The sequence below is a fragment of the Quercus robur genome, chromosome 10, assembly GCF_932294415.1.
Source record: "Quercus robur chromosome 10, dhQueRobu3.1, whole genome shotgun sequence".
Taxonomy (NCBI): domain Eukaryota; kingdom Viridiplantae; phylum Streptophyta; class Magnoliopsida; order Fagales; family Fagaceae; genus Quercus; species Quercus robur.
In genome coordinates this window covers 47193476-47211590 of record NC_065543.1, presented here as the reverse complement: position 1 = coordinate 47211590, position 18115 = coordinate 47193476, and the positions used below count along the sequence as shown (strand labels likewise).

General features: G+C 33.7%; 3 protein-coding genes across 3 annotated transcripts; 2 read left to right on the top strand and 1 right to left on the bottom strand.

Annotated features, from left to right (window-relative positions):
• Positions 1-1651: 1651 nt before the first annotated feature.
• Positions 1652-6074, top strand: LOC126701450 (CRAL-TRIO domain-containing protein C3H8.02). The gene is made up of 7 exons (XM_050399562.1): positions 1652-1944; positions 2734-2886; positions 3285-3431; positions 4066-4218; positions 4814-4936; positions 5313-5437; positions 5765-6074. The coding sequence occupies exons 1-6, from the start codon at positions 1810-1812 to the stop codon at positions 5388-5390; spliced, it is 789 nt and encodes a 262-aa protein (XP_050255519.1). The 5' UTR covers positions 1652-1809; the 3' UTR covers positions 5391-5437; positions 5765-6074.
• Positions 6075-6293: 219 nt separating this feature from the next.
• LOC126701451 (uncharacterized) lies at positions 6294-9279 on the top strand. The gene is made up of 3 exons (XM_050399563.1): positions 6294-6566; positions 7354-7623; positions 8648-9279. The coding sequence occupies exons 2-3, from the start codon at positions 7427-7429 to the stop codon at positions 9099-9101; spliced, it is 651 nt and encodes a 216-aa protein (XP_050255520.1). The 5' UTR covers positions 6294-6566; positions 7354-7426; the 3' UTR covers positions 9102-9279.
• Positions 9280-13370: 4091 nt separating this feature from the next.
• Positions 13371-16514, bottom strand: LOC126703375 (probable apyrase 7). The gene is made up of 2 exons (XM_050402336.1): positions 14769-16514; positions 13371-14061 (listed from the first exon to the last, which is right to left on the bottom strand). Exons 1-2 carry the CDS (start codon positions 15913-15915, stop codon positions 13514-13516), a joined length of 1695 nt encoding a protein of 564 aa, XP_050258293.1. The 5' UTR covers positions 15916-16514; the 3' UTR covers positions 13371-13513.
• Between the last annotated feature and the right edge of the window lie 1601 nt (positions 16515-18115).

Below are 18115 nucleotides of genomic sequence, written 5' to 3'. Positions count from 1 at the left end.
CTGTTTCTTATCACAGAGAGAGCTAGAGAATGTTTTGGAATCAAGTAGAAAAAGAAAAGAAAAGAAAAAAGTAGAAAAAGAGAGAGCTGGAGAAAGAAAGAGAGAGAGAAGTTCTGGAATCAAGTAGAAAAGGAAAAAGTAGAGAAAAAAAGGGGAGGATGGAGATAGAAGTGGGTATATGAATGTGGTGGAGAAAAAACAAGAGAAAAAAAAATGGATGAAAGAAAGGAAAAATAATATAAAGAATAAGAAATGACAATTCAGAAATGCTACCACAATATTTTCAAAATAAATCTTAAGTAACATATTGTTATTAGCTAATATTGGTGAATAAAAAAATAATTTCAGTAGTGGGTTCAAATTAGAACTAGTAACAACTTTCCATATAATATTTTGTTATGATTATTGTGAAAGTATTGCAAAAAATATTGTGGATATAACACTTTTTGTTGAAAAATATAATTGTTGAGAATGAATAGAGGAAGAATAAATGAAGATTAAAAAAGAATAAAGAATGAATAAATAATAAAGAATGAATGAATAAATAATATTTAAATGAAATGGAAAAATAATAAAGAATCTGTTGAAAGATATATTTGAAAAAATTGGTAGATAAAAGCTAAATGTTACTGTTCATTGTTCAATCAGTATAAAAATTTAGACAAACTACTAGAGATGCTCTTATGCTATTATACATAGATTGATAGGAGTGCTTTAATGCCGTAGTCATAAAAACATGTAGAAAATTTAACAAAAGTGAAAGCTTTTGTTTAATTCTCATTTTATAATACTTTGAACCCCAAAATATTTTAAGTACCATTATATTTAAGAGAGTGAAATTTTAACTTTTCTAGAGCTAATCCAATCAATTTAGAGAGTAAATAAAGTAATTAGAATAGATACCCATTAATTTTGAGTGATTTTGATTATCCATTAATTTTTTTTTTTTTTAATATTTCGCCCCCCTCCCCCCTCTCAATCTAATTCCTAGGTCCATCCCTGCAAACCAGCATCCCAAACATTGATATCTACTTTGCTTTATTTTGGTCTTTACACATGTACGTACCCAACGATAGCAGACTATTTTGACAAAGCATCACAGGAACAAAATAAATATCGTCTTAATAACAATCATGGCAATGTGATTACAAAGACTTCATTAGGCCTGACCTAATCGTTTCACCTTAAGGTCATATATCATCGCCTTAATTGTTCAATATTTTACCTATTATGCTCCTTTTTTCAAGCTTAAGTCATCAAGATCGGCTGCCCAACTATTTTGTATTTTAGTAAAATGTTCTACCAATGTTGTTTTTATTTTTTTAAGAAAAAAAAAACTTTTATAAAAATTTACAAAACCTTTTTTTCTTTTCTTTTTTGTCAAAGATTCATTTTGGTCTAAATTTCATTTTGCAACTTTTTTGTGGAATATAATAATTGTAATAGAGATGGGTTAAGGTGCCCATTAACCACAACATTTTTTTTTTCTTTTTTTTGACAAAATTTTTGTTTTAGTTTTTTGCAATTTATGTCAATTTTTTCAGTTTTGTGGTACTATTTGGTTTTTTTTTTTTTTTTTTTTTTACTTTTTCTGACAAATGTTTGTCTTTTTTTTTTTGGGTACTTTAACAAGCACCAAGCTGTGCTTGTTAACATATCCCAACATCATCATCTTTATCAAAATCTTTTATCGAAAACTTGCCAGAGGTATAAAAAAAAAAAAAAAATTGCCAGAGACTGAGTCAGAGACACCCAGACAGAAAGATAGAACAACAAAAGTATTTAGTAAATATACCTTCGAGAACTAAAATGGCACTTCGTCTTTATCAAAAACTTCGACACCCATTTGTCCCTCCAAGTAATCTTTCCATTAAAGCCACTCCAACTCGCAGATTCTCTGTTCACAACTCTATCACTATGCCACAATCCGACCACTCACGCAAGGTTCTCCTCAGATACCCTCTTTTTTTTCTCTACTATCTTTTAATGCTTTTTAACTTTTCATTGTGAACTTTAGCTTTCAGTACTGTATATTTTACTGAGAACTTTTAGCTTTTATGTCTCTGAATCATAAAGTGTGAACTATTTTTCCCAGAAACCAAAAAATGATACAAGCATGCTAAAGATTCCTTTTTAAAAGTTTTTGAAGGAACCAAATGGATGAACTGCCTAATGGGTGCTTAAGAAATGTGCTAAAAGTAAATTGTTAATAGTCCAAGTTGAATTTTTTGTTTATCTAGGTCCCAAGAAAGGAAATTTTTCATTCAACTAACCCCATCACAAGTTCACAATCATATAGAGCTTGGAAATATAAGGAATGACACATACAAAAGCATAAAACTTAGGTTTCTCAATTGAATTCAACTATATAGTTGTATTGACAATACAACAAAAGCAATATTATCCTTTTTGAGGACAATTAAATTCAAAAATGTGGTCCATTGGTCAATGCAACCACATGATTGAATTTAATTGGGGAACCACACCTAAAGAATTGTACCTAAGTATTACCCAAGAAGAATATAGGAACCCATTTTCTTTTATGGGTATTTTACTGCTATTCTGTTGACTGAGAGGACTAATGGAGGGTGAAACTGAATTGAGCCTAAAACTAGTTAACTGCATTAGTGTGTTTACATTTTCTGATATTGCACCGTGTTTCATTGTTTCTGCATATCAAATAAAATAAAATGATGGTGAAAGTTTTTATAAAATATGCTTTCTAATATGCAGCTAGTTTTGGAAGTTAAAGAGAAGCTTGAAAAAGAGTACCCTAGTCTCCCTATAGGCAAAAATGGAAGAGATGATGAAGATATGATCCTATGGTTTCTCAAGGACCGGAGGTTTTCCACCGAAGATGCTGTTGCAAAATTGACTAAAGCCATTGTATCCTCAAAAACCTTGCAAAATTCTCAAGTTTAACATATGTTTGCATTTGTGTGCGCATGCATAGGTGTTTCAATTTGAATTTTATTCAACTATTTTGGTTTTTGGAAAAGTTCAAAATCCTTGGCAAATGGAGTCTGAAAATAATTGCAAGACATTCAAGGAGGCAGTTGTTTTAGAAAAATGCACTTTAAGTTGTTTGGATTTTCAAGATTATTTTGTGAATTTTTTTTCTCCAAAACATCCCTAGTTGTTGCTTAAAAAATTGAATTGTTCTTTTTTTAAATGTGGCCCTTAAGTTTACATTGGAAGATTTGTTTGAGTTAAAGAATGAAAAACCATGGATATTTTGATGAACTTTACTTTCTCTTTTCAATTTTCCGTTCTACCCTTACAAGAAATGGCGTCAAGAATTCAAGGTGTCTGAATTGTCTGAAGAGTCAGTGAAAAATGTAGCTCAAACTGGAAAGAGCTATGTGCATGATTTTCTTGATGTCAATGACAGACCCGTGCTTATAGTAGTGGCATCCAAGCATTTTCCTGGAGTAAGTCTAAAACTTGAAGTACCACTCTCTTAATCTTCAAATATTGGCTTTGAAAGAATTTTCTTTTTTAATTTTATGTTTATCTTGAAAATTTGAATATAGTCATTGACCCTTCTCTGTTTTTGTCATGGAGTATAAACTTTTTTGGGGTATGATGAGGTAGACTTTCTGAGAATATGTATTTGCAACTCTAGAGGAGTGTCTCTATATCCATGATCCCACAGTTATAAACCATTCATGACATGCTTTCTATGCTTGATTTACTACAAGAACATAAGTCATTGTCGAAACAAGTAAATTCAGGGATGGCCAGTCCAAATGGGAGAATGAAGAGTACCTGAGAATATGTTTGTGTATGAATTTCTCATAGAATATTCTTGCCTCTTTTTAGATCAGTTAACGTCACTTAAACCCCCTTCCTCTAAATTTTCTTTAGTCTATTGCAAATTATAGTGACTTTTTAAACAAAACTAAGGATCACCATATGTGCTATTGTTCTATTTATACATGGTATTTTGAAGTCAAGAAAATATTGTTAGAACTACTAACTCTAATTATAAATCTTTGATGATTGATTTGATTTCTGGCATGGGTTTTAGTTTCTAGTCATAAACTTAAAATCATTTACTTATAGATGCAGGATCCTGTAGAGGATGAGAAGCTCTGTGTGTTTCTGATTGAGAAAGCATTGGGTAAGCTTCCAGCTGGGAAAGAAGAAATTCTCGGAATATTTGATCTTCGGGGCTTTGGCACCAAGAATGCAGATATTAAGTTTTTGACTTTTTTGGTAATTTTTATGCAATAGCTGCCGATTATGTTCTAGATGGGTAATTGAACTTGGATACATGTGATGTTTCTCTTGCGGAAATTACACTATCAAATGAGTTATATATCACAGTAAAACACATAAGAATAAAAAGCATCCATTTCATCTGATGAGTTCTTTTTCATTTATTCTTAATACTTTTTGTGAACAAGTGTAGAGATGTACCTCCATGTATTCTTCCAAATTCCTTAGGTTGCTGTTTGTTGGCAATTTTCTATAATTTGTCCTTGTACTCATACTACTGCAACTGTTACCGGTTTTGCTTGCAATGAATCTATTGTTGAGAGTTGAGGTGATGATTTAAGAATTACTTTGAAGCCATGGCACTGAATGATTTTTTTAAATGGTAAAAGGAAAATCCTAGTTCATTTTGTATTTATTTGACACTGACTATTCTACTACTCAATGCTGCTGCTGCTGCTGCTTAAACATATACTTGATTAGTTCAAATGTCAAAATCAAAAGGAAATAATCACTTCTACTTTTTATTTTGTTTTTAAACCTGAAATCACTTACTTGTTTTGTGTTTATTCATCACTCTTTTTTTTTTTGGCAGTTTGAGTTGTGTTACTATTACTATCCAAAGCGATTGGGCCAAGTCCTCTTTGTGGAAGCTCCATTTGTGTTTAAGCCAATCTGGCAGTTTGCCAAGCCCATGATGAAATCATATGCTTCTCTGGTATGGATTTCTTGTGCACTTGTTGTTCCAAGGGACGTAGGTATCCTTTGTAAGTTTATGTTTGAAATATATAGTCTCAAGAGGAACTCTTATGCTGCATTACAGAGTTGGATACTCACCAACTTATCTTTGGTTCTTGAATTCTGAGGCTGCTATCAGATGGCCTTTTTGGCAGTGGGTTTAGCACCTCTTCAAATTTTTATTCTCCATTTTTCTTTTTCAAGCTTCTAGAATGAGACCTGGACATCAAATCACTGAATTTGAACTTGATCTGAAGCATAACTTTCAGATGAATAATCATGGTGCTGTTTTGTACTTCATTCTGCCCTTGTTTATTTATTGTTGTATTATTTCATGTATGTATTTGTTTTTGTAGGTGAGATTTTGCTCAGTGGATATTGTCAGGAAGGAATATTTTACAGAAGCAACATTGCCTGCTAGCTTTAGAGACTGAAATGGCTTATTAAAATACAAATTTTTAGTTGTGCGTTTCATGATTTGGTGGGTAAAAGAATAATGCATTTAATTACGCAACTTCAATCTTATTTTGCTGCATTTGCTGTGCAATACTCCTCTTAAAATGAAGCAAACAATGAACAGTAAAAAGGCGGGATAGTGTTGATCTTGCCAAACCACAGTTTTTGGAGGGCTGATTTGAATAAGGTCTAACAATTTGTGCATAAGTGGCCATTCCCAAATCCCAACCCATTTAGTTGGGAATTATTGCACCAATGAACTGTCCCTTGCTTTGATACACGTATTTGTTACAATCTCTCATTTTGATAACCCTTTGCTGAACTATTTGTTTGTTTTACACTTTATATGCAGGAATTTGAGAAGAACTGCAGTGGAGATAGTTCACAACTTCTTCAGGATGACTGGGATTTTACAGGTTGAACTTATTCAATTCTTCCTAGTCCTGCACTTCAATGGAATATTGTTAAGCCAATATGACAGAAAAATGCCTTTCTTGAAGATTTGTGCTAAGTAGGACAAAAGAACTGATCTAGATCTCTTTATTTATTTATTTTTTTTAAATTGTATTAAATAGGAGAAAGGATTAGAGGTCTGAGATGAAAATAGGCTCAAATCTATTACTATAAAAGGCTTATTAAGCCAAATTGTGGACTGCCAAGCATTTCTATCTCCAATATATAAATTCCAACAACAAAACTGCTTAAGAGCATTCACTAACGATGCTATGGTCCAATTCAACACCTCGGTTGCATTTTTCAGAGGGTTCTGAACATTCAAAGCCTCTCCAGCAAGGATGATGTTTGGCAAAGTTCTGTTGAGCAACATGCAAAATAGCAAAAAATGCAGCTTTAGCCTTGCACCATAAAGCTTCACAATTTCTGTATTCAACTGGTTCAGGCTTGAGCTGAAATTCAATTTCATACATCCTGATGTAGGAACTAGGAATCCATTTACTACGAGAGGACTGCTTTGAGTAAATCTACATTCATGCTTTGATATGGACAAGATAAATTCTATTCACCTCCACCACAGTTGTGTCTGATCTTCCTGCCATCCCATGATGCAAGCAATGCCCACATCAAGTTTCAGATGCTTGCTTGGGCATAAAATACATATGATCCACAAGTTACTGAGGTAACGTCAACCAAAGCAGGTAACAAGTAACAGCCATGTGTGATTGAATTTGATATATGTTTCATCAACATGTGCAAGTCATTCTCAAATTTGGTATCAAATTTGTTTACCAAAATGAGTAGTTAATATTTTTTAGGGTAACATCACTCGAGTCCAAAATTTTTTTAAAACTAACCAATTTGAACTCTAAACTCAACTTGAATCTTACACTGCTATTATTTTTTCTCATCTCTCTTACCATGATTAGAGACTAAGTTGATCAGTTTTAAAAAGTCTTGAACTCGACTAACATTGGCCCAACCTTCAAGAATGTTAAATGTATTTTAACATATTTTTAAAATATAATATGAGTTAAGATAAACTCTTCGATCCATATTTTCCAACTTTTGTCAAAGCTTTAAAGAGTTAATCTCAATGACAAATGTGAATGTCTAGTACAAATGAAGTGTGTTTTGAAATTGTAACATCTTAAAAGGGTCAAGATTTTAAAGAAAAAATTACTATTCTCAAATAACTTCAAAGCAATATCAATTTAAATATAGTTATTATTAACCTCAACCTGGAGGTACCAAGTTAATATGGGACACTGATATATATTAAAAATAAGTTATGATTATTATAATATTATTATTTTCAACATTCATGACACGTAACTCATGGAATATACTACCATACAGAACGCAAATTGACAATTTAATCCACTACCACTTCACATCACAACGTTAATCATACATGTACAAAACTGTAAATTGACAATTTCGTCCTACGTTGTCATTCTCTCTCACAAAAATCCTCTCTTGATTCAGTCCCAGTTCCTCTCCAAAGAGTCAGAGACACCTTGTGTGTGTGTACGAGAGAGAGAGAGAGAGAGAGAGAGAAATGGAGAATCCTAGGATGCTATCACTGGTTCTTTGTTTTGGATTTCTGGGTCTTTGCCAAGCGATCGAATCGCCACAGTACAGTGTGGTTCACTCGGAATCGGACTTCGAGATCAGACTCTACAGACAGTCCACGTGGATGTCTGCTCCATCTAAAGACATCTCCTTTGAGAAAGCCACCAAATTTGGTTTCCACAGGTGCTACTACTTTCTTCTTAAACCATGTTGATTTTGAGTAATCTTAGGTACCCATTTCTTTGTTTGATGAGAAAATGAAGGAAAACAAAACAGGAATCTAAAGAAAAGTTTTGGGCTTTTTTTTTTTTTTTTTTTTTTTGGGGTCAACAGCTTATGTAATATGTTCAGTTTAGTCTGATACATTTGATTGATATAATCGAGGTGAAATTTCCACTTTCTGTTTGGTTGCTGAGAAATTATAGGATAAATGAAATAATTTGATCCTTGGTTTCTTGTCTGATAAGGTTTAAAATTTCAGGGACCCCATCAAAATAAGTCATGTAATTCACAATTTATTTTAGCTTTGCTCTTATTCTGTTTTCTTAGGAACCAAACTAGTAGTTGTTAGAAAATCAGGGTTTCGGTCCATGGACCGGACCGTACAGTAGGTATATAAAATTTTTGAACCTTTAATGATTATCCGAAACTAAAGTAAGCCAAATGAGATGGTTTTTGAAAGGAGACGAAATAATTGTGACAACATCCCTTTTTTTTTTTTGAGAATTAGTGACAACATCCTGTTTAATGATAACTACTGGCAGCATTTTAATTATCATGGTGCCTATTACCACAATTTGACAATCAATACTAAGGCTAGACAGTGCATTCCCTAGTTATACCAATATCGACATCACATCAAAATGATTCAAAACGTGTGGTTTGCCAATAAGCTCGGGCTTAAATGGCACTTCCTCCTCCCACAAGAATGGGTGGAGAGTGAGGCCATGGGACAAAACTTGAAAACCAACTTATTGACCTTTTTTTCTAACACAGCGCATCTATCATGTCCTGTTACTGCAATTACTATGACAGTGCAAGATGTCTATAAGCATTTTTTTAATCCGTTTATAGGTATAGTGTAAATGCCCATTCTGGATCCACATTTCATTTTAAATTTTTGTAAAATCCGTTGTGTACTCTTTTTTTATTAAAAATAAATTCCGGAGCTTTTCATTTTGCTAAGATTTTGTTGTTAATCTCACAGGTTGTTCCAGTATATCCAAGGTGCCAATCTGAATTTCTCTCGGATTGCAATGACAGCTCCTGTCCTGACAAGCATAGTCCCAGAAGCTGGCCCTCTACACTCATCAGCCTACGTTGTCCGTTTTTACTTGCCCGTGAAGTTCCAAGCTAGCCCTCCACTCCCACTTCCAGAGCTGAACCTGAAGCCCTATGCATGGGACAGTCAGTGTATTGCTGTTAGGAAATTCTCTGGATTTGCTAGGGATAGTAACATTGTTAAAGAGGCAGAGAAACTTGCCATTAGCTTGAGCAGGTCTCCATGGGCAAATGCAACTTCTTCAGAAAGTAGTAATGCCTACTCGATTGCACAGTACAATTCTCCATTCCAGTTTATTGGGCGTGTAAATGAGGTTTGGGTGGAGGTTGATGCATCAGAATTTGATGGCTGTAAATCCAGTGGAGTTGCAACATACTAGACTGTGGCATGGTTGGGCATGACTGCAATTTTCTCCATTATGTGCTTGGAGCTACTGATACATAAATTACTTTGTTTTGAATTCCCTATATCTGTAAATTTGTGTTCCCAAAAATAACCCTGTATGTGTATATATATGACTTTAATTAATATGTAAAAATATGGTGCTTCTGACTTCATTACTTGCTTGTGTATAAATAAAATTTATGCATACGATAGTTATCTGTAATTTGTGATTCCGGGCTTTTGCAATGCCAAGTTGCCAACAGAAAATTATTAGCTACTTCTGATGAGGATAATATAAATAAGAAAAGGGTAAAATCTGATGACCAATGTCAAGCTGCATCATTCTCAATGTGCTTGCCAAAAATCACCATGCGGTTTTGAAATCTTAGATAGTCCAGACTCAAGAGGGTAGCACTTAGAAATTCCTAATGCAGTTGTCCTGGTTTGTAATCTCTCTCTCTGTCTCTCACATATGTGTCCTTCATGGTATGTTTGGATGGAGGGAGAGGGACGGAGTAGATGAGAGGTGGTTGGAGAGGTGCACCTAATTTCCAGCCACCTCCCCTCTACTCTCCCTCCTTCTCCCTCCATGCACCTCTCCAGTCATCTCTGGCTCATCTACATTCCCCACCTCCCCCCTAGGTGGTCCCTCTCTCCCTCTATCCAAACATAGGATTTAAAATAATTGGGATATAATGAGAAACCAAAATATTGTTAGTTAATTAAGCACTCAATTTTCAAATGTGTGTTTGACAACGGATTAAAAACTAGTTTTTTGCTTAAATTATCAACTCTTTATAGGTCTTACACTACTTTTTGTCTTATCTTTATTTCAAATAATTTAACTTTTAACTTTTTGAAAATAAACTAACTTTTAACTTTTTGTCTCACATTATGCAAATAAGTTACGAAAATAAGCAATTCCCAAACAAAAATAAGCAAGAAGTTATATCAAGAGTACGGAGTGAATGTTGAATTTCAATGGATTAATCTAGTCTTTAGTGATCCATGTGATCTTGAATTCAAGTCTCTTAGCCCTAGCTAACACCTTAGGGCCACGTTCAACTCTTCTAGCCCTAGATAACACCTTAGGGCCATGTTCGCAAAATTCCACCTTATAACCCATACGGAAATAAAATGCTAGAAGTGAGTGATTGCCTATTGCTTTATTGTTATTGAAATCAATTATTCTCGAGTGCAGTTAGTTCCTTCATGTTTTTCACTGGTACCGAGATCATGCTTCTAAGCCAAGTCAATATAATGCCTCTAGCTTAACTAGTATCACATAGCACTACTGTGCAAGTGTCAGCGCCCATGTGTTGCAGACATTGCAGTGTACCCCGTAACAAAAGTTTTTTTTTCCCTATGCATTATGGTGCATTAGTATGGTCATATAGTGAGACGGGGCTGTTTTAAGCAAAATTCTCAGAGCTTACACGTGTTGACGTATTTAAGTATACATTTTTGTTGTAAACAAGGATAATTTAAGATGGAAGGAGGTGCAAATATCATTGAGCCATTGAGAAACAAGAAACAAAATAGCTACACTGGAGAATTAAAGTTTAAAGCAGTCTTGGAGGATGTTTTGTTCTTAGCCAAATCTTTTGATAATGTATCATCTATATATATATATAAAACCGAAACTTTTGAAGCTCTCACAATTTTCCACATCATCATTTTAATTTATAAAAAAATTTAATTTTTTAAACTAAATAGTAAACACTATACGAAACCTTTGACAAACCCGACTATAGCCTATAGGTTTTCTGTCAAACACGAAAACAAATCTCTTCCAGAAAAATATTGAAAACCCTAAACACCCTCCCCAATTTTCTTCTCTCTTTCCCACCCATGACATAGCCACCGTTGTACGTTGCCGTCACTATCAGCCACCATAGCCATCAAGTTTGTATCTTTGCCACTTTCTCTGTTTAACTTCAACCCGATAGTTTTAGAAAAAGCCCAATATATTTGGTAAATCCTTCAATCCATGGCCCTCTAAATCTAAATACTAACACACAAAAAACCGCAGATAATACATTCTAAATCATCCTAGATCATTATTTAAAAAAAAAAAAAAAAAACAAACAAATTAAACTATATTACTGTGTCTGTGCTGTGCACTCGCACCGCCAGTTGCTCACCACATGTCGTCCTCTCAACTCTAGCTCCAGTCCAAGCCAGCACCATTGGTATATATCTCTCTCGCGCTTTGTTTAGTTACTGTTAAGTGGTTTACTGCTTTTGTTGTCTTTCTTTTGACTTTTGAGAAACTGTGTGCTGTATAAACTTACTGCTCTACTTCAACAATTTAAGTTCCTTGACTTCTAAACGTGTGGCTGTCTATTGATTTCATTAAAAAAATAAAAATAAAACTTGTGGCTATCAAGTTTAAAGTTTTACCGTGGTTTTTTTTTTTTTGAAAACTTCAGACTATGTACTAACTGAATGCAGGGAACTTGCTAATATGATAGCAAGACAAACTCCAAATTTTGTGTTGTAAGCTCTTTGTCTGGTATCAAAAAAAAAAAGTTTAAAGTTTTACCGTGTTTTTTTTTTTTTTTTTTTTTTTTTTTGAAAAGTTTTACCGTGTTGTTGAGAGAAAGAATGTTATATATAATCTAATATAGTATATAATAGGCTATAATAAATATGTATCTATAAAATAGTTAATGTATTTATACAAGGGTATGACTTTTGAGATAAATACAAACAATTACTTAATAATAATATACATGAAAACCATTCACAATTTGTGCATATTCTTTATAAAAACAAATGTTCAAGTTTCAAAAACTATTGTCAATCATCTTTTCAAAATGCTAAAAATGTATTTGTTGAACCCCTAGAAAGCCTAATGTTTGGCTTTACATCAAGTTTGTTTCAGTAAACAATAGATTTAGCAATAGTGTTTATTGAAACTATTGATAGTGTATGATTTGCAAAATAAATTAGAGCAAAAAAATGGATTTGTGTAGTGAGGCTGTTGTATGTGTTTTTTTTTTTTTTTGCAAAATTGAATTTGAATTTTAGCCTTGAGCCAAGTAAACATACAAAGGTTGCAATCCTCTTTGCAAATAGTTTCCTCATTGTCTTTAATGTTGCTTTAGTTTCCAACGTTACACTTTTAACGTAACATTACACATTCTTTTTCTTTCTTAATCTTTTTTTCTTTTAAATTCTTGGTGGGCAAATCAGCCTCTCACTAATTCTTTTAGTTTTTTTTTTTTTAACGTGAGATTGGTTAATTATAATTTTATTTAACTATCCCGTGCATCGCACGGGTTAGCGACTAGTTTTCTTTTATATGTAAAGAGAGAAACCTTACTGTCCACCTTATAGCCCGGTGGGCTGATCTTTTAAATTGGATTGGGGTTCCCATCTTTAGAGGGTGTTTGGTCATTGATTTCAAAACATATTGTTTAGTGTTTAAACACTAAACAATATTGTTCAAAAATAAAAAAAAATATGTTTGGTCATTGATTTCAAAAAGTATTGTTTAAAAAATATTGCTCAAAACATATGTTTCAAACAATAGTTTTTGAAATCAGCTTGGGACTGATTTTGAACAACAAAAACCATTGCTGAGTGGCATTTTTGTAATTAAGTTGAACAGTACCGGTCAGCTTTTTCACCCACACTGAACAGTACCGGCAGCATTTAAACAATATTTTATATTTTTTTTGTACTTTGCTAATTTAAAAAATATTTATTTTGTACTTTATTCAGCTTTTTTTTACCATCTAACACACACATACCAAACACATATTTTATGTTTTTAAACACTGAAACATGTTATTTAAACCATAATACCAAACACATTTTTTTGTTTTATAAACACTAAAAACATATATTTCAATAACATTTTTTAAACTACAATTTTCACATCTTTTTAAACAATAATTTTTGAACTCTATAACCAAACGGGCCCTTAACTTGTCGTTGTTGTTAGCTCAAGCTTTAGATAGAGATGGTCACAAACCCCCCCTTTATTGTATATCTTTTGTTTCTTCTTACAAATAAAGTATTTATTCAGCCCAAAAAAAAAGTATGTCCTAAGGGCTAAGAAGTGCAAGATTAACATGGTATCTTGCTCGAGCTTGGGAATAGGGACCAGTTTCCAACTTCTAAAATTAGATCTAAAAGTGAGCTCCAGCCCAGGTTCAGAAATTGGCACAATATTCCCACTCGCATAAGGTCAAGTGACAGGATAGAATCGCTGCAGACAATTTCCAATGCGGAATGTGCCAACTAATTTCAAACCACACAACAAAATTGGTTTTTATAATCAGAATATTTTCTGACAAATCCATCCTAAAAGAATAAATGAATTGTGGTTGTATAAGAACAATAAAACAATGAACACATTGACCAGACTCCATTATACTTTGTCCATGCATCCACATATTAGTTAGGTCGGCGTTTTGGATGAGCAACATACGATGGCAGAGACACCCCAGCAGCAGCACTATTCCTGCTTGGCATAGGCAGCTTGATTTGGCAACGATAAATGATAAATAGAAGGCATAGAAGTAAAACAAACAGAAAAACTGGAGAGGACATGATCCCTATATTCTTTAAGGTAGAAATACTAGTCTCAGTTTTGGTAGTTCTGAACAATAATTGTTCACCTTCAACCAATGCAGCTCCTAATGTCCAAGAAACATCCCCTGGGCCAAATATTATCTCTTTATCACCAAGACAAAGAGAATCCTCAATGAGAGATGCCATATAAGGTACATGGAAACAATATTGTCCAGCATATTTTTGGTTCCTGGAAATACTGCTCAAGTTAGCCCATGATCTTGAGCATAACTGCTGACCTTCCTCCCAAATCTTTGTAAAGTTAGCTCTTGGATTCAGGTTTAACATGTTGTAAACAGCATAAAATCCAGATAAAGCATGAAAGCGTGCAGAGGGGTAAGCGGCAGCTGTCAAATTAATAAAGTCACCGCCTGCATATCACAAGTGGTACTTAAAAGGTGAATTCTTACTACAAATCCCTTTATGAAATGAACTGAACAACTGTATAAGAGACATAGTGCATAATGGAAAACTGATGCTCCTTTCTAGTCATTGATATTAGAAACTGCCATCTATTATCATAAGAAATAATATTTGGAAAATGCCAATTTAACATTGTAAATAATAATATACTTATAAACGAAGGTAGCTTTATGTCTCAACTTCACCAAACATGTGGTGCCTTGGAAGTTGTCCTATCATGAGTAACAATTAAGTTGCTATGACCATGAAAATAGCAATCATTGAGCAAAAGAATTTCAGAGGGCTTATCCCATCCTTCGCTTAGAGTTTAATTCTTATAAACCAAAAGTGACCTATCAAAAAATTTCTTATAAACCAAAGTGCAAAATCCTTCATTTGGTGAATAGCTTAAACCTATTATTCTCAATACTTAATACATCTCAAGAAATATGATGTCTTAAGTATTTACTTTTTAGACACTGAAAATCTATTGAATTCCTAAGGCTATCAAAAGAAAATTCAGAATCATAGCAAGACCAAATTAGTAAACACCAAACACATGGATATCAGGCCTTTTTTTTTCATTTTTTTTGTTGATAAGTCACATGGATATCAGTATATGTCAAGAATAAATACTTTTTCAACCAAAGTAATGAATAGTAATAGTAGTACTCACCACCATAAGAAGATGAGCCTGCTTTACAGTTTGTACCAACTGTTGGTTGTGACCAATCTAAACTGCTTGAATTGATGGCGGCAGCCTTTGCAAGTCCTTCGCATAGCTCCCAATTGGGTTCTCCAACCAGATGCAAAGAAGGAAATTCAGCATTCCATGTTTGTCCGCTGAAAATTTTCTGATAACTGGAATTAAGCCCTAAGCAACCAGAGCAGCTATAGTTTTGTACAAAATCAGAACCAAGACAAGGATGTCTGACTTCTAATGTATTATGAGTATTTTCTTTGAACCATTGTACTTGGCTGAGCATGACCACACTCCTATCAAATGCCTCATTCAAACCAAAAGCTGGCAACGAATATGCTAAAATCCGATGTTCCTTTGAACCAATCTTTGATCTCACCAAGTGTGTGTCTTCTCTTGCATCATCTATTTCCATCACAACCTGCAACGAGGAACCTCCCAGGTCAATAAGTCCCAAAGTGGGTGACTTAGAATAATTTCCAAATCTCCCCATTTTATAGTTCAGGGCAACCCAACCATAATAAGCTTCTTCTTTCCCACTCAATACCCTTATCCAATTCTTCCTAAACAAAAATGTGTGCTCCTTCACAACAGCCTCTACATCCTCCAAAACCTGCCTAGCATTGTCAATAGCCAACCTTCTTAACCCAGCAGTACCTAAAACAAGAATTGGAGTGTCTGCATGTCTTTCACGAGGTACCACCTGTTCTGCCCATAAAATCAATGGTTCCAAAGACACTCTCACTCCTGATGAGTTGCCAACGAATTTATCTAAGCCAGGCTCAGTTTGCATACAGTGATACTGACATGAATTCTTCCAAAGTGAACTCTTGGTTGTATTGTCAGGATAAGAATGCAACAAAAGAGGAAACTTCATGTTACTTTCACCTTCTGACATCCACTCGTACACATCCACTCGTGTCCCCGAGCTTCCACAGTCCACAACCACACTAAAATACGACTCCTTAAATACACTTCGGCCTTTTCCGGGGCTAAATGCAAAGTAAATACCAACCAACAACAGCACCACAACCAAAACAATGATACTTGTTTTCAACACCCGTTTATACCGAGTAAATCCTGTGATTGAGAGCTTAAGTTTCGATGGCGATTTGGGTTCCATATCACTATTATCAACATGAATCCATGCCAAATCCTACTAACTCTTTGAACCCCACTTTCTATTTTGCCCTCAAAATCTTGCTAATTTTTTCACTAATTGTAATAATACCCCAATGGGTCTATAAATTTGCAAAGCCATTAATGAAATACACCCACAACCACTCAATTCAGATACCACATAATGCCAAATCATACAGCTTTCTAGTTCCTACTTCATCTTTGCATTAAAAAAATAAAAAAATCTCTAGTTTATGTAACAGTAACCCAATTGAGCCAATAAAACCACACACACAACACGAATTTGTGTAATTAAAATGAAAACAATAAGTTCACAATTTGCACCATGTTCTAGAACCAAGAATATAGCAACTTTGACTAATAAAAAAAGGGTGTGATTATATGTGCTCAGATGTGATCTGGGAATTGAAATGAGAAAAGAGAGTACCTAGTTGGTCTCTGAAACCATGGAAACTGTACCAGCCCCTGCGAATCTCTGATGGGGAAGAGAGATCACAGAGAGTTTGACCCAGAGAGAGTCGGGTCAGCTTGGCATCTCAATCGTATTCCTGGGAAAAACAAAAACAAAAACAAAAAACACCGTTGCTGTTTGTCACGTGCTGAGTTAATTCGGGTCCGTTTAGATACTACTTATTTTGCTTAAAAACTATAATAAAATAATTTTTAAATATATGAATAGTGTTGTAAGACTCATTTTTAATGAAAAAATTGCTGAAAAGTGAAGTTTGTAGGTTTCGTGAACAATACACGGGAGAAAAGTCAACAACTACGGAAAAAAAAAAAAAAAAAAAGGAAACGTGAATTGTGAATCGCAAACACGCAATAACGTGGATCCAAACGGGCACTAGGTGCCAATTTAGAAACAAAACATAAACATTTAGTAGCAAAGTCATGTCTCACACCTTAATTTCACAATATTTTCAAATTAAGTATCTAATTCATAAGAAAGATTCAAATTGCAAAGTGTGATGGGCACATTAGCACATGTGTGAGGTTACAGGTTAATTTAGGAATCTTTTTAAATTGTTGTGAATTTTTGTTGTACCCCTAACTTTATTCTTAGTACCCGGTTGGATTGCATTTTTGGTCCCCAGCGTTTGGGTTTTTTTTTTTTTTTTGAGAAGTCAGTTTTCACATGATTATACACTGTTCACAGGACCCACAAACTTTTTTTTTAACAAAACTTTCGTTAAAAATGGATCCTACGATACTATTCACATATTTAAAAATTATTTTGTTACAATGTTTTCAGTTTTCAAGCAAAATAAGCGGTATCCAAACGGACTCTTAGTAGCAAGTGGCAATCATTTGTTGTAACTTGTTTAAGTAATGGACAGTTACTTTCACATAAAATCACTACTTTTTATCTATCAATCACAATCCAGAATTGTGACAAATTATGTTTATCTTGACTTTCTTAACTAATATTTCACAAGGAAAATGCTAAATGTGCTACAAACTAATGTGGCAATAGTGAGTTTCAATTGACTTAACTTGTAAAATCTCTCTTGTCGTTGAATAATAGATATAGGATTTGATCCATGCCTATATAAAAAATTAATAGGTGTCTTTGGTATGATGATGGAGAGCAACCATTAGAAAATGTCATATGTTGAAACTATTCTTTTTTTCCAATGAATGTTTGAATTGTTTTTTATAATTGGTGACATATTATATTGTAGGATTTATATAATAAAATTTTACTATCCCTGTCATTATTCATTTCACAACACTCTCCAATTTTCCTACCACCTCAAACATGGACCCATCATAATCTCTAATTATTATTTTTAATAGACCAATTGATTTTTTTAATAACTCATGTGTGAAGTGGTACAAATTGGGTTTTGTGAACTTTTGTTGTGACCCTAACTTTATTGCTAGTTACAATCAAGGGTGATATAAAAAGAAATTAAAATAATTAGGGATAACAATGGGACGAGACATAAGCCAAATCATGGGAGTTGATAATATGAATAATGGTTGCTCGTGTAACCACAACAATGTGAATAAGGCTACACATGTTATCCTTGCATCAAATAAGAATTCAAGATCATGAATATCCTATCTAGTCATCCCAATTTCATGCCTTCTTCAAGAATAGAAAAATCCATGTGAAATAGAAGTAGGATAGGTTGTAATGGAGTAAGGTGGAGTCACTTTAGTATTTTTAATGAGATTCC

Excerpts from the sequence above, each read along its gene's own strand:
- LOC126701451 (XM_050399563.1), top strand. The coding sequence starts at position 7,427 with ATGGAGAATCCTAGGATGCTATCACTGGTTCTTTGTTTTGGATTTCTG. Across the intron at positions 7,624-8,647 it reads ACCAAATTTGGTTTCCACAG|GTTGTTCCAGTATATCCAAG; the intron begins GTGCTACTACTT and ends TTAATCTCACAG.
- LOC126701450 (XM_050399562.1), top strand. The coding sequence starts at position 1,810 with ATGGCACTTCGTCTTTATCAAAAACTTCGACACCCATTTGTCCCTCCA. Across the intron at positions 1,945-2,733 it reads AATCCGACCACTCACGCAAG|CTAGTTTTGGAAGTTAAAGA; the intron begins GTTCTCCTCAGA and ends TCTAATATGCAG. Across the intron at positions 4,937-5,312 it reads TGAAATCATATGCTTCTCTG|GTGAGATTTTGCTCAGTGGA; the intron begins GTATGGATTTCT and ends TTGTTTTTGTAG.
- LOC126703375 (XM_050402336.1), bottom strand. The coding sequence starts at position 15,915 with ATGGAACCCAAATCGCCATCGAAACTTAAGCTCTCAATCACAGGATTT. Across the intron at positions 14,062-14,768 it reads AGGCTCATCTTCTTATGGTG|GCGGTGACTTTATTAATTTG; the intron begins GTGAGTACTACT and ends TGTGATATGCAG.